The sequence below is a fragment of the Gracilinanus agilis genome, chromosome 1, assembly GCF_016433145.1.
Source record: "Gracilinanus agilis isolate LMUSP501 chromosome 1, AgileGrace, whole genome shotgun sequence".
Lineage (NCBI taxonomy): Eukaryota > Metazoa > Chordata > Mammalia > Didelphimorphia > Didelphidae > Gracilinanus > Gracilinanus agilis.
In genome coordinates, this window is record NC_058130.1 from 554,826,669 (window position 1) to 554,846,460 (window position 19,792).

The 19,792-nt window shown below is 38.7% G+C and overlaps 1 protein-coding gene across 1 annotated transcript in view; it reads left to right on the plus strand.

The window, feature by feature from the left end:
* Positions 1–19,792, plus strand: part of MTCL1 (microtubule crosslinking factor 1) — a 168,104-nt gene that overhangs the window by 105,705 nt on the left and 42,607 nt on the right. Inside the window, exons 5-10 of the mRNA XM_044666826.1 lie at positions 143–696; positions 754–1,537; positions 2,646–2,801; positions 11,926–12,039; positions 15,762–15,992; positions 16,917–17,099. Coding sequence (XP_044522761.1) covers positions 143–696; positions 754–1,537; positions 2,646–2,801; positions 11,926–12,039; positions 15,762–15,992; positions 16,917–17,099 — 2,022 coding nt within the window. The remainder of the gene's footprint in view (positions 1–142; positions 697–753; positions 1,538–2,645; positions 2,802–11,925; positions 12,040–15,761; positions 15,993–16,916; positions 17,100–19,792) is intronic.

Below are 19,792 nucleotides of genomic sequence, written 5' to 3' on the forward strand. Positions count from 1 at the left end.
TGTGTGTGTGTGTGTGTGTGTGTGTGTGTGTGTGTGTGTGTGTGTGTGTGTTATTGTGGGCAAGCTGCAAGGCAGATAAATTATCTCAAACACAGAATTTTGACTTTTTAAAATAATTTTTTGGGCTGTTCTTTCCTGGCAGGACGACAGTGCAGATTTGAAATGCCAGCTTCAGTTTGCCAAAGAGGAAGCTACCCTGATGCGCAAAAAAATGGCCAAACTAGGGAAGGAGAAAGATGACTTGGAACAGGAACTCCAAAAATACAAGTCTCTTTATGGTGATGTGGACAGTCCACTGCCAACTGGGGAAGCTGGGGGGCCACCTAGCACCCGGGAGGCAGAACTGAAGCTGAGACTCAAGTTAGTTGAGGAAGAAGCCAACATCCTGGGCCGGAAGATTGTGGAGCTAGAGGTGGAAAACCGTGGCATCAAGGCAGAAATGGAAGATATGAGGTGCCAGTATGAGAAAGAGTGTCTTAGCCGGGACCACATCCCAAGCATTCCTACCTCTCCCTACGGCGACTCTGTGGAATCATCCATGGAGCTGCGCCGCCATCTTCAATTTGTTGAAGAAGAAGCCGACCTGCTCAGGAGGTCTATCTCCGAGATTGAAGATCACAATAGGCAGCTGACCCATGAACTGAACAAGTTCAAGTACGAGCCCAGCCCCGAGTCCGTGTGGCCGGACGACAGTGTGTGCAAAGGCGGCGGCGGCAGTAGCAGCAGCAGCAGTAGCAGCAGCAGCAGCAGTAGCAGCAGCAGCAGCAGCGGCGGGGGGATGCTGCAGGAAGAGTTGAAGTCAGCTCGGATGCAGATCAACGAGTTGAGTGGAAAGGTCATGAAACTGCAATATGAAAACCGGGTGCTTCTCTCCAACGTCCAGCGCTATGACCTGGCTTCTCACCTGGGGCTCGAGGCGTCCAGCTCCGGGGAGAGTGACACCGAGAGTGAGGATGATAAGAAAGAGAGCGATGGAGAGGAGGTTCGCCCGGGGCACCCCAGGAGGGAAGGACCCATTGGAGGGGAGAGCGACTCTGAAGATATCTGCGAGAAGACGTCGGGCATCGGAAGCGGAAAACCATCTGAGGCCAGTGACGTGTGCTCTGCTGAGTTCATGAGGGCCAAACAGGAGACCGAGTCCCTGGTCAAAATAAAGCAGGTAGCAGAGAGGTTGGAGAGGACCGTAGAGCGCCTCATCACTGACACCGACAGCCTGATGTATGATGCCAAACTGCATGTCACCGGTGATGCTTCACCTGAATCCGGTTTCCAGGGAGAAGGGGAGACGAGCGAGGGGGACAAAAACGAACCTGAATTGTTGGATGCGATCAACTCAAAGATGAAGATTTTTAGGAAGGAGCTTCAGGCCTTTCTAGAGAAGGTGGACCAGGTGAAGGAAGGACTCAAAGAGCACCTGGAGGACCTCTCTCCTCTGCCTCACCTCACAGAGTCTTCTAGTTTCCTCTCCACCATGACCTCCATGTCCCGGGACTCCCCTATTGGTAACTTGGGAAAGGATCTAATCACAGACTTCCAGGTAAGGGGGCTCCTTGGTTTGCCTCCCCACTCTGTTATGCTGTTTCTCCTTCTCGCTGGTATTGCTGTTCTCGAGTTTGTTCTACTCACGGCTGCTTTGTTATGATTTCAAACTTGCTTTTTGTATTAAAGCCTAAAAGATCAACCAAATCCTTCATATTGGTTGGGTTGTTTTTTTAATTTGTTTTGGTTTCTTTTCTTTTTTTTTCTTTCTTTCTTTTTTTAATTTTTTTTTCCAAACTGCTCAGCCACTTTGGGTTCAGAGGCTCATAATACAAGGCTAAATCCCCCTGGAAATTTATATAGGGATCAACGTGGTTTTTCCTCTTTTTGGTCTCCCACCACCTGCAATCCTGATGAAGAATCAATGAGGAACGAAAACAAAACACAAACTCAGTTTTTGCAGTCAGGATAATTAGCAGACTTACTAACAAGCATTTGAATCTCTCTTGGCTTTGTTACCAGAAGGGGCGAAGCCCAGCTCTCAAAAGCAATGTCTATCCCAGGTCTGTCCACTCCCACTGGAGAAAAAAAAGTATAAAATGGGGGGAGAGGAACAAAATTTCTGAGAGGATGATCTTTTTTGAACAATCCTGTTGACGGCTTGCTCCCCGCTCCCCTCCCTTCCCCCTGACCTGGGCACAGTGAGGGAGGAATGTCACCCAGCAAAGGACAACTTTCCAAGGCATCACTCTTGGGTGTATGGCCAAAACCATCACCCTGGATTATGGCTTTTGCTGCTCAGCGCAAGTAAGGAAGGAAGAGCCTTGTTTCCTGTATCCTTCATGACAACTCTGCTTGCTGTTGATTCTTTGATTCATGCATCCCCCATTGCATGCGCCTCATAACCAGTGTTTTGCATTCTTTTTTTTCTTCTCTTTCTCTGTTTGCTTTTCAGATGTTTCAGCCCATCATTTTGCTCATCTTCATTTTGGTTCTGTTCTCTTCACTCTCTTATGCTACTGTGTTTAAGTTGGTTTTTCTATTCACGCTTTTCTTTGTCTTGTAGTTTTTCCAGTTGTCTACCTTTACCCATTTTTGTTTTCTTTATTCCCTCCCCCTCCCTCCTGTTCTTTGTTTATGTTATAAAATGCACATGCACCCAACAGTCCAAACTGAGGGATCAGTTGGAGTGGCAGCCCAATCAAGACCGCGGAGAGGAGCGAGAGATTCATCGCCTTCGAGCTGCTACAGAACCACACCGCAGAGCTGATGGAGACATTAAAATCTACAGGCCAGGAGACAAAGGCTATTTCAATCTAGAGGTCAGAATCATAGCAAGTCTTCCTAACAGCATCCGCTCTCCTAACCTTTTCTTCCATCTCATTCCATCCTGCTAGGGCAATAGTGAGGGCTAGTAACTTTTACATCTTTAAGGAAATATGCTACAAATATAAATGATCGGAGGTCATTCCAGGGCAAGCCATCTGTGGCTCTGGAGGGAGCAGAGGTGGACACATGTCTTCTTCTACACACTGATGAATACTTTTAAACAGAATTAATTACCTATTAGATAAATAAGGAAATCAGGATGGAAATCAGATCCTGCATTTTTATAGACGGAGATTGCTTCCAAATACCTTTTTTAATTGTAAATGTGGGCAATACAGTGGTGCCTGACAAGCAGCACACCTTCTGAAAATTGACATGATCAGGGCAGGGCTGTGGAGTAGGACACTAATATCTTCTGGTCCTTTCAGCCCTGCAGCTGTTCCAGTAGACCTCACATGAATGAACCTCTCCACATTATGTGCTTCTGTATCTCTCAAGGAACATTTGCCAATAACCGTGTAAACTAAAACTCCAAGAAGCAAGTCATTCTATATGGAGATTTAAAAAAATTTTCCCCTGAGGGGTTCTGTGAACTTTGCGATTGACAACTGTCTGAGTTCCAATGGACCATAAAGGGATAGTCACATCTCCTAGATTTTGCCAAAGACTGATTACCACTTGCCTAGAGGATGTCAGGATTCGGTCTCCAGAGCATTAATTAATTGAGTCCATAAGGACAAAGGGGAAGAGGGAAATGTAGGACCTTAATAAGAGGATGTAAATAATAGAAAATCAGTAAGTAAAAGGCAAATTGTTGTTTCCCTACTTAAATAAGGAAATGAATAGAGTGAGATCCTTAGAATTCATTTTTGGTGAGCCTTTTTGGTAATATTATTTGGTGGTCCAGTTTTCAGGCAAAGATATGAAGGGTCCTGCCTTAAATTGGCATTATTACATTTAAAAAATTTTAATGTTTCTATTGTTAGGATTTTCCCTTTCCCCTATAGCAGCCCTTTGAGACATGGTAAATAATTAATTTATAGGAAAGTGATGATGAAGTGATAATGGCAGTATCTCACACAAAATCTGGATTTTTAGAAAGGAAGAAATTCCAAAGGGGCTATCCAGGAGGAATATAGATAGATAAAACAGTCAGGCACTATCTTAAGCATATGAGAACATAAATAAAACCAAGCAAGATAGTCTCTTCCCTCAGGGAGCTTGAACTTTATTGGGGGTGGGGGGAGAAGAGAGCAAATCAAAGGGAGCTGAAAAGGTAGAGGAAAGTGTGTACATGGTGGCATGGTGTGAAGATAGCCTGGAAGGATGAACTTGGGAGTCTCCAGAGACCAACAGAAGCAGGGCCCAATCAGCCTTGGGAATAGTAAGGGAGAGCCAGGAGCCAAGTACTTGGCATCACCAAGTTTCTTTTGCAATGTGTTACCATGTGCATTGCTTTTATTTAGCTGTGGCAAATGAGCAAGAACCAAGTTGCCATGTGGATACCCCAAAAACTGCCTGTTAGCAATGAATCTCTGAACTTTGCAGGGGACCCTCAAAAACAAACATTTACCCAGAATTAGGATTTGTCATTTGTTTTGTGAAACACTTAAAAATAGTTGCTTTGGCCATGGGATTATGCTGGAAGCCAGCCAGCAGCTCCAGGGGGTCTGGGAAGGTGTATGGTTTAGGTGAGAAAGAAGAGTCAGAGACACAGTGGATTTCCAGAAGCTGTTTCGAGAACTTCCTGTGCAATTTTTATTTTTATACTTTTCTCTCACAGTCACACAAATGCTGGGAAAATTTACATTTCAAACCTAAAACATGGAAGAACTCAAGGGTTATACTAGTTACATGAGAATTGGCACACAAAATGTATTTCTACAATATAGATTATAATAGTCTAAGCATTCTTCAAGGCTACCAAAATTCTACTTATTCTATCTAAGTTTTATTTTTATAAAAAGAACCTTCAACGTATTTCAAAAGGTAGAGTTAAGTGTGAGAACTCTTAAATTCAGGGGGGACAAATCTAACATGGGAAAGTGGGGAAGTGTGAGAATATTTTGCTTTATTCCTACTGTGTCCTTCAAACTTTTAGACAGAGAGGGAAAGATTAGAGCAGCTTCTGCTATTTTCTGAGGATATGAACTATTAACTCATTAAATGCTGGCTTATAGTGTATTAAGGGTAATTCTATAAAGGGATTTCTATGAATGAATTTCTATAAAAGGATTTTACATCTATACTATACAACTTGAGGCTATCCTAAAAATATAGATTATAATAATTTTAATAATAAAAAGTGTTAATCAGAAGAGTCACACGGAGTATCCATCCATCCTGTTGCCTGATTTTCAGACAACAGAGATCAATGTAAGGCTCTGCCATCTGCATTGACTTTGATGGAGCCCTGATGGGGGAACCCTTAGGATTGGACACTCATTTAGGTGTATTAGCACCAGCTAAGATGTACCTCATTTAGGTGCATCCTCACTAGATGGGCTAAGATAGTTGGGACTTATTTGCAGAATCCAAACCCTGATTCTTTTCATCCTTCCACTCTGATCAATCTATGTTCCAACCCAGGTCTGTTAGTCAAGAATGATGCTAAAAGACTTTGAATTAGTAACAAAATCAAACTTGACCTGATCTCTAAGGTAACTTCTAAGTCTATATCTTTAGCGAGTCAATTAAGTGGAAAGTACCTTTCCCAATTTTAAATCAGAACTAAATTCCTAGTTGAGTGGAATTTTTACTGCTATTAAAGACCTCAAGCCTCCTCTGGGCAAGATAATTAGCTTTTTGTTTTGATTTTGTTGTTTGGTCCAGAAATGTGATTATACTGTTGTAGAGAACTTCCAGGTTGAAAATTCCCTTCAATGATTCAGATGAGTGATGTATCTATACCATTATTTTCTTAGAGAGTTGTAGGGCAAGGGAAGGGTTGTGAGCAGGGTGTTTGAGAGGTTATGCAATTTGCCTGTGATCATGTACCAACTTTGAGAGAGGCAGGACTTACTGACTCCGAGACCAGCTTTCTTCCAACTATGCCCTTCTCTCCTTTTTCAGGTTTCCCATGCAAAATGTAATCCCTTTCCCTTTTCTTCTTGTCTTTTTCATATCTAAGTTTTTCTCATGATAAAGATCAGACATAACTTGGGTTTAGCATCACAAATTTAAGATAGTCACAGCCAAGAATTTATTAAAGTTTCTACAGTTTCCTTGCTACTAGATTTATTGGGAAACCACTCTATATAGAAAAATGTTTCCCACCCCCTGCCCACATCTTTACAAAATTATGAGAGTATGGCCAAAGATCCCTTCTTCTGTTTTCCTCTTCTGAGTCAGTGTGGCAGTAGCTAATGGACCACTGAACACTAGTCCAAAACTAGTTACTCTTATTGCTTATTTTATTTATATATATATAAACTTAAACTACTTAGAGAACCTATGGGTCTGAGAAAGGATATGAGGGAAACCTATAGGAATGAGCTTACATATCCCTAATAGGTTAAGATGCACTTTAAGTTAGTTAGGTCTGGAAGGAATTGGGCAACGTGTCTCTCAGGGACCTACCTGAACCATTTGGTTGCCCCACCATTCTGGCATCAGTATTTCTTATAAACGTCTGTCTTTAGGTCAGGGATATAGTTTTATTTAACTAGAGAATCAGAGATCACAGGGACATTCAAGACACATTTCCCAAAAAGGATATGACTTTTTTTTAGATAGGGTCAAGGTAATAGTCTTATCCTTTGTGATTTTTCTTATACAACATGTGTACATGTACAACAAAAGAGAATGTCTGAAGAATGCAAATGATAACTTGAAAAATAGAAACTTAATTTTATATGTGTTAAAATTCTTTCCTGAAAGCTATCACCCTCCTAATGCAACCTCTGTAATCTTAGTGAGTGCACTGGATTAGAAGTTATAAAATCTGGGTTCAAATCCTAGTTCTGCTACTTCCTACCTGTGTAAACCATAGACAAGTCTAAGGTCACACAATTTCTCGGGGTCTCAGTTTCTTACCTATAAAATGAGAAGATTAGACAAGAAGTTTCTTCTGAAGTCTCTGGTCTCTTCTCAGCATTCTGAGGTCCCTTCTGCTCTAGAACTATAATCTAATGATCTACCTCCAACCAGTAAGCATTAAGAATTTCCTATGTTCCAAGCATTATGCTAAGTACTAGAGATACAAAGGCAAAGCTATAAACAGTTTAGAAACAATTCCTACCCTCAAAAAGTTTATATTGTAATGGAAGAAGACAATATGCAACCAAATAAATACATACAAGATATGTATATATAATGTTACACATTATAATATAAAATATTAATAACATATCAATTATTAATATTATAACAATATAATATAAAAGGAAAGTGAGCTTAAACGGGAAAGGTATTAAATGCCACTCTGACAATATTATTAATTAATGTCTACATGACAAAATATGGTTAGGAATTGTATATAGTTGAATATTTTTAAAACTTTATGACCCAAACTTTGCCTGGTTCCAAATTAATTTTGACTAGATTCTCTGACAGTGATTATAGCCACTGTGGAGAATGATCATTCTCGCTTATACTGTAAAATAAATAATGAATAAGTGGAGCTGCCAGAAAATGGGCTAAAAAATAAGAGATTATCACAGTCACCATCATGTGTAGTGGTGTCCAACCTCTCAAAGATTACTGTTCTAATGGAGGAACAAAGGCCAATATTTACACTGAGTATCTAGAGTGAAGGCTAATGAGAAGCTATTTGTAAAGCCAGCAATTTCCTTTACTGTATTTGATGCTGCAACTAAACAACTGTCAGATTCTGTCTGTAGCCAGCCACTAGTGTGAATTTGTGAGTTTGATTTAGCTCTTTGTCCTTAATTCCCATATGCCAGTTCTGGTCCGTAGCACCCTTAGCTCAGCCAAGTAAAACAGCTTTCCAAATTTACTTGAAGTCTTATTATCACTTTCTCTAATTCCATTTATCATGCAGTTTCTGTATTCAGTTTTCATTCCCTCAGAGAGAAGAGAGGTGGAGAGGAAAGTATTTAGTTAACTTTCAATTTAAGGGAAAAGAAAAGACCAGTGTATTCTTATTCCTAAAATAATGAAGAATTTGTATATATTCTGCATATCTATCCATCAATACATAGAGGAAAGAGAGAGAGAGAGAGAGAGAGAGACAGAGACAGAGACAGAGACAGAGACAGAAGGAGGGCTAATAAAGAGTTGGCCTTGAGTCAAGTAAGAGGTTCAAGTCTTGCCTCTTAATTCCTACTGGCTTGTGACTGCGGTAATCCTGGACAAATAATTTAACCCTTTCGTGTTGTCTAACTCAAATAGAAATTATAATATATAAAGATCCTTGTAGATTGCAAACTGACTTGGAAAACCACATATTAACACTGTCTGTGATCCATTGTATTTTTAGTTATTTTGTTATATTTCCCAATTACATTTTAATAATTCAAGCTGTGTGTTTGACACTTCTGTTCTAAACAACTCTATAAAACTCTCCATTTCTGAAAGGGGCATTAACTTGTATTTGATAAAAAAGCATTTCCTCATTTGAATGTTTCTTATACCAATGAAAGCACAGGTCTACTCCATTTATTTATATGTACATTTATGTGTATCAATGCAGAAGGTTTGCAACTCTGAATTCAATGGCCTAAGAAGCAAAAAACTATATGCATACACAGTTTTCTTGTGAATGAGAAGGAAATAGCATACTGCAATGAAACATGGGTTTGGACTCAGAGGACCTATTATTGCTCAGAGCCTGAATGATTTTGATCAAGTTATTTAAGTTCTCCGAGCCTCAGATTCTTCATCTGTAAAAAATAAATTGATTGTAATATCTTTCTTCTGTAAGGTCCCTTCCAGCCCTAAATCTACAGTCCTGTCAACATCATCACTTTATCTTGTTAGATTGAACAAAGAAAGCAGAATTTAGATCTATTCACATACAACACGTTACTAAATAGAAATAACATTTCACAACTCATATCAGAGCGAGCTAATCCAATAGAGCCAGGATTCATAATAGCAGATATTTGTGTCTGCCTGTGTATCCCATTAGGCATTGGCATGTTTCTTATGCGGGGGTTAAATTCATCCTTTAGCTATGCTCCTCTTGCTCTCATTATATTGCCTGAAAGATTTACATGTGCAAGTGAGGAAAGAAGCTCACTGTTTCTTGTACATATCATATGTAGTTGGAATGCAGTGGTGCCTTAAAAATAGTTCTGCAAGAGAAGCCACTACCCATGTGCAGCAGTCACATTTCAAACAAGGGAATCCAGTCATTGCCCAAAGGCAGTGGTCAGGTTTCAGGGTCAGAATTCTCAAAGGGCCCTTTTCTCTAGCCCTTCTTTTGTTCTTTGAATCACAGGAGTCCACAAAGTATCTGAAAAGCTTCCTTCCTGAACTGAGATACATTCACTGGAATAGAAAGAGATGAAGAGTTTATACTATACATTTGTACATACCCACTGACACCATCTACCACATTCGAAAGAGATGCTCACGTAATTGGCCTGGGCCAAAATGGGACTTGCTATCCAATATGGTGATGGTAACCCACTCACTGGGCATGGCTGTAATGCAAAGCAATTCGTTTCTGCCTTGTCAAGATTGGGAAGGTGGGAAATAATTTATAAACCACCTATCCTCTGGATGTTTGGGAGGCTGGCTAAATAAATCATAGTAAGAAACACAATAGATCTTCTGTGGAGTAGAACAAAGCCTAAGTGCTCTTAATCAACTAACAAAGGTAAAGATGATTATGATGTACTGAAGAATGCATTGTGACAGCTGTAGGATGTGAACAATGACAGTATCGTGTTTCAATAACTTGTTCTGAGAAAGACATCAAAGTGAGCTGTTGGATCTAAAATCAAATTATCTAGTAAATGTCTTGCAATTGTACTTATCCTCAAAACTGTGGTAAGTGAACGACCAAGGAAATAAGGATTGAAACTATTTTAGCAGGAGGGAGGAACTAAAAGCATGAGACATGTTAAATGTTCCACCATATACATGTGAATGTGGTCAGAGAATGGTTCTAAGCTGCAGTTGGTGTCGTATTGCGTTTATATTTTATATCTGTGAGCATCTCATCTTATGTAACACTGGAGTGACATTTGGCATACTAACTGGGGAAGTTTCCCAGATTTACTATCCCATTTATATTAAAATTGTAGTAGAAGGAAGTAGAACTTTAAGTAGTCATTACCCTTTCAATATACCTGGTCTGATAAGACAGGATAAAATTTGCACCCCCAAAGTGGAAGATAATATCATTATATCAAATGTTCCAGATAAATAATATAATCCAGGTATATTTCTATGAATTATGTGTGGCATTCCTAGCTGCTCATTTAAACAGAAGTATCCATTTTAAATCAAATTGACCAGCAACAAGAATCATATCCTTGTTTCAAGTAAAAATGATTTTTTTTTAATTTTTTCATGTTTTGTTCAGATTAAATACTCCAGGTTTAAACCAAAACTAAGTATTTTTGTCAAGAAGTATTAAAACTGAATTTTTACTTTTCTGTCAGCTTTTCTAGCTATGTATATGGCACTATTTTTGCCAACAAAGTGACATTTTAGCAACAACATAGTACAAATGTTTTGTAATCTGATTTTCTTAAATATGGTGGAAGATATTTTTAAAATGTTAAATCCTACACTTATCAAGTATATGCATTTTGACAGTGATACATTCAATGAGAGTAATGCTCCAGTTCCAAAACAACTTTAAATATACCATTTCTGAGTACCTGGATAGAGAACGATGTCAATCTTTTTCTGAATCCAAACTTTTTGTGATAATTGTTAACGACCTCTGAGAATGATCAAATAAATGATCTCACAGGCACACCACATCACAAGGCTTTCAAGAAAGGCAAAATGAATTAGTTAACAGCTGACAAACAACACACAATGACAAACATTTTATTACAACAATTTACTCCTGATTCTCAGTAAATAGTTGGGCAGATTATTTTCTCAATTCTGGAGAAGAAAGGTTATTAAAAATGTCTTTTAATTCAGCATGTCACTGTTTTCATTTTTCAAAACACATTTTAGTCATAGGTCCTTTAACAGTTACCTTTGGACATAAAAGATAGTCTTGATTTTTTTTTAAGAGCTATATACCTTTTTAGAGTCTTCTCTAATCTCAACTAAATGTTTGTTGACCTCTTATGAAGCAGCTCCTTCATCTGTATATGGGCCTTGAACAACAACATAATAACTGACATCCCATTATGAAGTTTGTTTGCTAAGCAGTTTACATAGATTATTTCACTTGGATCTCATAACAATAGTGAGGTACTATTATCTCCACTTTCTGCGAAACTGAGACTCAGAGAATACAGTTAACTTTGTTAGTGTCAGAGTTAGGATTTGAACACAGGTTTTCCTGGCTACTCTATCAAGTACCTTATCCACAAAGAAACCAAAACAGAATGCCAATATAAATCTCTCTGAAAAAGCTCGTCGGAATGGGAAATTAAAGACATTTAAAGTGATGCCAAAGTCCAAAGAAACAATGTCATCCTTGATGCACAAAAGTTGACTCCCATATGAAAAGATAAGGCCAAATTGGATATGTGATTTTAAAAGACACTTTTAAAAAGTTGGCGTATTTGCCAAAAAGATAGGTATTAGTAGGAAACAGTTGGACATGGTGACTGAGCCTTGGATTTTCCCACAATCTTTTTCTTATTATCAGTAGTGATAACAAAAAGGGACTTCTTCAGAGAACAAGATTTTGCGTAAAATTTTTTTTGAGTATATCAAATGAAACATGACCTCCTGACTATCTTCTCACATATACAAAATAAAAAACAGATGTATTGGACTTTTCTATTCAGATCATGTAGGTAGTTTTGAAAAGTATGTGGTAGAATGTGCTGCTATATTTTTCCACCTCATGAAAATCAGCCCTTCTCACTCCATTGCTACAGACCTGTGTGTGTACATGCTATATTATTCTTCACTGTCTGTGTGGCTTGTGACCATGCCTCCCCTACACATTTTTCACCTCAGTCAGAATTCACCTCTCTACTAAACCTGTCCCTTTATCCTGCTGATCAGCTCAGGGATTCCCCTGTCCAGAATGTATCGATACAGGAGCTCCAGGCTCAACTTGAGCAGGAGACCAGACTTCACCAAGAGGACCAAGAAAAATTTAAAGCAAAGATCATCCAGGTAAATACATAAACTAATTTGTCTGGAGTCTTCGATGCTGTGAACCCTAATACTCTTTTCCATCAGGAACAATGACAAGGTACAGTGGAAAGAGCACTGGGCTTAGAATCAGAGGAGCTGGAGTCAAATCTTGCCTCTGATGCTTGCTACCAGTATGACCTTAGGCAAGTCATTTGATTTCCCTAGGCATCCCTAAAGTGAACAGGTTGTATTAGAAGGATTCAGAAAACCATTCCAGTCCCATATCTATGATGCTCTCTCTGAACTATGTCTCAAAAGAAGATACAGTGGTCATATTTCCCAAAATCATAAGTCAAGACCTATAACCTGACAAAAGATATTTCTTTTGCAAATTCTCTAAAAGTATGTTCTCTTTTCCCCAAATCAGGATTGTTCCAGAATACCCAGCATGGTCAGCATAAAAGTGGGTCATAGACTCACAAGCCTGCAAAAGATATCAGAAGGTCATCCAATAACCACTTGGACTTTGTTATATCAGAAAGTGACCAGTTGGTTCCTTGGTCTCCTTTTTTTAGTATTATTTTCCAGTTTTTTATGACTCTATAATCAACAAGTTTTTCCTAATGCATAATAAAAAACTTTCCTGTTGCACTGTCAATGAATGAAGTCAAATAAAATAAGGTAGTGGGGGCCCGTTTGAACATGATCCATTGTCATTTCCGTATCTTTTGAGAATACAGTATCAGAGTATATTATAGGTCCCTAGTTCTGTCTGTACCAGATAAGGTGCCAACCACAGTGATAGCCTCACCCTGAAATATTGTCTGCAGAAAATAATCACGAGTCCAGTTACCTCCTACTTAATTCCTCTAGCTAGTACAGAACAAGCTAATACTAACTAATTACCTCTTATCCTTGAATCCTTTCCCAGGTTTCTTGGTGAAAGAGTCACAGATAAAAGGAAACCTTGACTACAGGCCTCCCTGTAGAACATCCAATCCCCAACAGGCCTTTATCTAATTAAATTGTAAACATGAAATAAAGCTCAGAATAGCATCTTTCAGAAAGTTCACACACATTCTTAATGATAGCAATATCCTTGAGAAACCACTGATCCCCGTCAATTTCAGGAGGTTTGGAAACTACAGATCATGTGTAAAATCACATTTCTGATTTATTGAAAAAGCTCTGTTTTTATTTGTAGGGATGGGATTGGATACCATTACATTTAAACCTTCAACTTTTCGGGTGTCTTAATTCAAGTTGCTTATGTCTTTAGAAGCTTATGTGTTGAAAACCAGAATTTAAAAATTGCTGTATCTTTCTGGTGACCCTTACCATAGATATACTCTTGTCTTGGCAGTGTTTGCTTCCTATATTGACTCAACAGAACCACTAACATGTTTATATTGCTAAGAAGTCAAAGCAAAAGGAAACAACCTATATCTACAGAGGCTTATAATAGCACTTTTTGTTGTAGCAAAGAACTAGAAGCAAAGTGGAGGCCCATGAACTGGGGGAATAACCAAACAAATTGTGATATAAGAATATGATGGACTATTAAAGTGGTTTGCTTGAATTAAAGGTCAGAGTTTGCATTTCATTATTCCAGAAAAAAATAAAGACTTTTTGTGTTACTTTGAAAGTCAGTTTGAGTTGTTTGAGGTTTTTGTTTTGTTTTGTGGTAAGTATCCACATTCTTATTTTCTGTATAGTACCAAGCTTATGATTGAAAAGGGGAATCTCATTTTGGAAAGAGGGGGCTTGGCAGTGCTATTTCACCACTCAGCATTAGGGCTTGAAGCAGTGAAATGGAGAAAAGTGAGATGAATGAGATAGGGAGCAATGGGGTCATACAGTCATACCACCAGCAATGATGTTATGTCATCAAAGAATGTGCAGAGTGAGAATTTGGCTGGTCCTCAGTTCACACAGAGATCCAAAAACTGAGTCTTAAGAAACACCCATACTAGTGGTGAGGAAAAGAAAAAAAAGAGTCAACAAAAGAGAGAAAGATAGAATCCTCAGAAAGAGTAGGAGGAGGACTAGCATAATGTAAATAATAGAAGCCAAGAAGAGGAGGTGGTGGATAATGGCATCAGTTAGTCAAAGAGGATAGGATACCCTGCTCTAGGCTATACTAGAGCAACTATTCATTCTATCTCCTAATTATCATCATGGACAATAGTAACATAGGGATATGTAGAGATAATTTTAAAGAGGTAATGCCTGGGATTAGAGTCTCCTACCATTCTTCAAGGTGGGGATTTCTCATTCAAATAAAATGCATGGATCATTCTATGGTGTTGAATGTGATGGTGAATAAAATCTCCATCATAGTCATTGTAAATTTTGGTTGATAAGCATTAACATTATTAAAATAGAATATTTGGAAAAAATTGTGCAATATTCTCATTATTATAGGTGCCAGTGTGGAGTTATGTCTGGATACCATGACAGAGTAGTAAAAGTCCGAGTATGTAATGGCATATTTTAGAGATTGCTTTAGCTTTAGCTTTAGCTTTGAAGCCAATTTGCATGACCTAGTCTACTTTCCTGTGGCACATCAGGGCATGTTGAAACCTTAGAAGAAGAGGCAATAACTTTAGTGAAGTAACTTGAATCCCTTTATTTTCCCCTACATCACATGCCCATGGTCTTAGAATTGTGAAGGAATGCTTGGATTGGCACTCTGGCCAGACATTTCTGTACAATGGATCAAAATGCCCTCAGCCATATTCTGATGTCCATAGGTATCACATTGATCTTCGAGAAAAAGACCAAGTGAGACTTTTCTCCTGCATCCTCGGCGGTGTTCTACCATTATATAACAGATTCTTAGTAAATACTTTTTAAAGGAAAGTTATGCATGGAGTTTGATTTGGATACGCTGGCACATCCTGGAGGACCATTCCCATTGGCCCTTGCCCTGAAGGAATGCAACCCCACAGTTTTCTAGGCATGTCTAGGACCACTGTTCCAGGCATATCTAGACTCTTTACACAAAAATTTATGGATCAGAGATAGAGGATGAATGTAGAGGCTGGAAATGCTTTGGTTCTGAGTAGGGCAATTATTTCTCTGAGAGGTATGTTGATATGAAGCACATGGCAAGAATGGAGTTTTTATGGGAACAGGTTATTAAGGCAATTTAGTGTTATGCTTTTCTTTGTTAGAGTATAGTCAACAAAAGGAAAGATTCGCCATCATTTTACAAGATGTAGCTTGGTCTACACTGGCAACCACAGAAACTGTTGCTTACTTGGATTATTTTCTCTGTAGTCAGGTCTGGGTAGGAGAACACACAGCTAAGAGGAAAATCTTCTATCCTAGGGCTTATACGGTGCTGTTACACATACACAGATGACACACCACTTCTGCTTGACATTTTAGGCAACTCCAGATGATATGGTCAGAGAATATTTGCCTTTGTGAAGTTTGAAAGTCTTGGAGGACATTCTGAAGGATCTGAGTAATACTAATAGTATCATTGCTTTAGTTTTGAATAGTATTTATTCTGATGGTTCAGGAAATTTAGGAATTATAATTGGCTTCTCATCAGAGATTTAGTTGTACATTGAATAAAAGGGACTTGAGTCTTTTTCTGTGTTTCAAGGCTATGAGAAGGTAGTACCTTTGCCAGGTATCAGGGCATAAGTTGTACTTTAGTTGGGGTTTGTTTGGTTTATTTGGATAAATTATGAGTCCATCTCCCTGGGAGCTGCAGTCTCTTCATACAACTTTCTTTTGTATTGTTCAAGATGGAGCAGGAGCACCTATATGCCTTGCGTCGGAAGGAGCTAGAAGTCCAGAGCCTGTCTTTGCAGAACACCCTGGAGCGGCGGACATGGGAGGAAGAGAAGAATTTATTGCAGCAGGATCTCCGTCACTTCAGGCAGAACACTTTCCTCTTCTATGTCAAACTGAAGTGGCTTCTCAAACACTGGAGGCGGGGCAAGAAAGGAGAGGAGGAACCTGAGGATTTCATGGAGGTACTCACTCTTCTCTTGAGTAATGGTAGCATTGGCTTGAGGCAGGAAGAGAACCTAATGTAGGGTGAAGGAGGGTCTCCAGATTCTACTGCTGGGCCCTCAGGCTCATAAAATCAGTGTCTAATGGGAAGAAACAGAAATTAAAACTATCTGAATCTCTACATACTTCCCATATACTTAGATATTGAAACTGGAAAGAACCTAACAAGTCACCCATCCTATCCTGTCTGTTCCCCTGAAAATGAAACAGCACCTTTTTAGAGATATTACTTGTGATGAGTTGGGTGTGTTGTTTTTTGTTTTTTGTTGTTTTTTTTGCATTTCTTTTGTTATCTTGTTCCCTATAGGTTTTTTGTTTGAATATTACTTGTGATGAAAATCCCATGCAATGTCCAAAAATAATGCAGACAAATAAAAAGGGGAGAGAGACAGATAGACAGATAGACAGACAGAAATGGGAGAGAGACAAAAACAGAGACAGAGACAGAGAAAAAGTAATTCCCTTTACTCCCAGAATTTAAGAATATATTTCTAAAAATCAATTCAACCAACTCTTTTTTTCCCAGAGACTAGGGCATAGATACTTATGAATAATGAAAAGCCCCAGACTATCCAAAAACTTTATGTTGAACAATAAATTCAGACTCTTCTTTCTGTTTTTTCTTCCAAATAATTATGTCTGTGGGAGAAAAAATGATGACTAATTAAGGAAGCTTTTCTATTACTAACCCCATCTGTTTTCTGAAGAAAGTGCTAATCTCTAGGATACCTGTAACTAAATGGAGGCCTGAGAAGCCAAAGCTTTTAATTTCCAAAATGTCTAACTGGCCAATCAAAAATATGCTACAGAAAAATAAGGGCCATAGGGAGGCTCTGTTACTATTGAAAGTGGGCTCTGTGGGTACAATGTACTGCTGCTTTTAGATGGAGCATCCTGAGACTGTACCAGGAGTTGGCGTTCAATCTGAACAAAAAGATGAGGATGAAGAAGAGAGAGGTGCTGGGTCCCCAGTGGAGTATTATTCCCAACATTCAAGCATGGAAATTGATGAAGATGATGATGAACCAGAGCTACAGACTGCGGAGATTATGGAACACCAGAAACAGGTATGTGTGCTTCCCTGATCCCCAAATAATTTAAATTCTAACATCTAGTAGGATTCTCCTATTCCACAACCTCACCATTTTATTTAACGTGATCAATTCAGCATCGGGGCATCCGCCCATGACAAGGCTATCTAGAACAGTAAAACCATAGAATCCCAGAGGATGAAGAAATGTCAACTCATCCAATTCAACTGTCTAGTATGCCTGAAATCGGTCATCCAGTCTCTGTTCGAATACCTCTGGTTATCTTGTGAATAGTCCAATCCATTTGGGGATCGCTGTAATTATTGGAAAGTTCTGGGAAAGGGCAGCTGCTCATGGTTAAGTGGCATTGACAATGGTCTTGGGGTTAGAATACCTGAACTCATTTGTCACATTTCCTGTGTGGCATTTCCTGCATGACACAGAGCAAGTTACACCCTCTCTAAGCTTCCATTTGCTTATCTGTAAAATGAAAGCAATAATATTTATACTATCTACCTCACCCAGTTATTGTAAGAAACCTGCTTGGTAAACTTTAAGGCTCTATTCTTATGATGACCTGTTATTATGCAGTATTTATGCTGAGCCACATAATTAACAAAGTCCTTTCTTTGTGTGGGCTGTTTAGTTCATTTTCTTAGAGCATAATGCCTTTAAGGGGGCAAATAAGGGAAGAGAATAGGCATTTAAATAGTGCTAGACACTATGCTAAGAACTTTTTACAAATATAATTCCATTTGATCCTCACAACAACCCTGTAAGGCAGGGGCTATTATTATCCTCATTTTACAATTGAGAAAACTGAGGTAGACAGAGGTTAAGTGACTTGTCCAGATTCATATAGCAAGTAAATATCTGAGACCAAATTTGAACTCAGACCTTCCTGACCCAAGGACCAGAGCTCTATCTATTATACCAGCTAGCTGCCTTCATGTTCTTTGAGGCCAAGTCCATGGGTTGGATCTTGTCAAAGTGGCCTGGCTTCCCCAGCTACGCACATCCTATATGAAACTGGCTGGCTGCCCTAAAAATGTGTGTCTTTGTTCTCAAAGGAATCTGGGTAAAGAGTATGGATTACTCAGTACAAATTTATCACCACTACTGGGGGAAAAAAGTCATTTAGGGCATATGTGCTATTGATGGAGAGTCAGGGGATCACACTGGGCTGTCATTTTGGCAAGATGGCGAGTGTGAATTTCACTTTTGGAGGTGGCACTTGGCCCAGACATGCATATCCCCAGCATCTGATAACCATCTGACTTAGCATTAATAGCACCATTGCCTGGGATCCTGACCAAATAGAAAAAAAAAAAAAAGATAAAGAAGGAAAAAATATGCCCAAACATGTAAAAAACACTTCAGGTTCTCCTTTGGGTCCTCTGAAAAGTTGTGCCAAAAATACAAATCTTTGATGTAAGGTGTTTGTTTTAATTAAAACCAACATAAAGAACAGTGTGGTTTTAATTTTGCAATTTTAAAATAATTACCAAATGCTGCCAAACACCATAAAAATATAATACAGTGGTCCCAAATTAACACTCTAAATTGCACCACTGGTACTGTATGGGCTCTGGGATAAAAATGTAGTATCTGGAAAACACCTCAAGTATTCAAAGTAAAACTGGGTGTTCACCTAATACTGACTCTTTAATGAGATATGTATTTTTCTGGACTACTTGGTCCCTATTTCCATAGTTTTCTTCTCAGTAGGCCCAACGGTGTTTCAACTTCTTTAGAGACTAGAGATTTCTGTGTTCTTGACTGGGTTGGGCTGGGCTTGGCTGGGTGAATATTGATGAATGTGGTCATCTTGGGCCTGAATCCAACCCCACAGTCTCCAACATTTACTGGGCCCTCCCTGTGTGTATGACACTGTAACAGCTGCTACTAACTCCAGCTCCCACTCAGCAGGGAACCTCCTCAAGTTAAGGGAGTAAGGGGTTTGCCATCACACATTTGATTTCTTGCCAATTTCAGGGTGGAGGAAGGGCAAGATTCTTGGCCCAAGTAAAGAAATACATTTTTGTTTGGTTTATTTGTCTCTCAAAGCCTTTTCTCTCCCCCCACTCCAGAAATACATTTTCCATAAAACAATAGCTGTTTTCTATAAATACTCAGCTGAGTTTAATTCCAAAATTATTTGATACAAGAAATAAGATGTTTGGTTTTATGGGTAAAATAAAATATATGTAAAGTAGAAGATAATGTCACAATATTAAAATTCCTAGGGAGGTTTGAGGTCAGAAAATGATTTTTTCTAGCAATAATCTAGTTAGGCAATGACAAATTATTCTATTTGCTAATAATACTTAAATATTTGTTAACATTTTTTTTCTTTTTTTGTGATCTGATGAAATGTAAGGGACTTTTAATGATAATTGTTTATTAGCCCAAATAGCATTTTAAAATGCTTCCTAACTTATAAACCTGCTGCATTTAAAAATATGTTGCTTGTTCCCCTTGGGGCACATTCAGATCTGGTTGGTAAGAAGAAAAAGAAATGAATCATCATATGTTTCCACACAATTGTCATGAAAATATAAAAAGAAATGAAAGTAAAAAGAAAACAAAAAATTGTGCAGTAAAAGTTTTATCACATCAGCATATTTAATATTCCCTTCATCTTCCGAATGTCCGAGGCCCAAACAATCCCTTTTCCTCTGAATAAGCAGACATGTACAGTCTGCAGCACATAGAATTTGATAAAGATG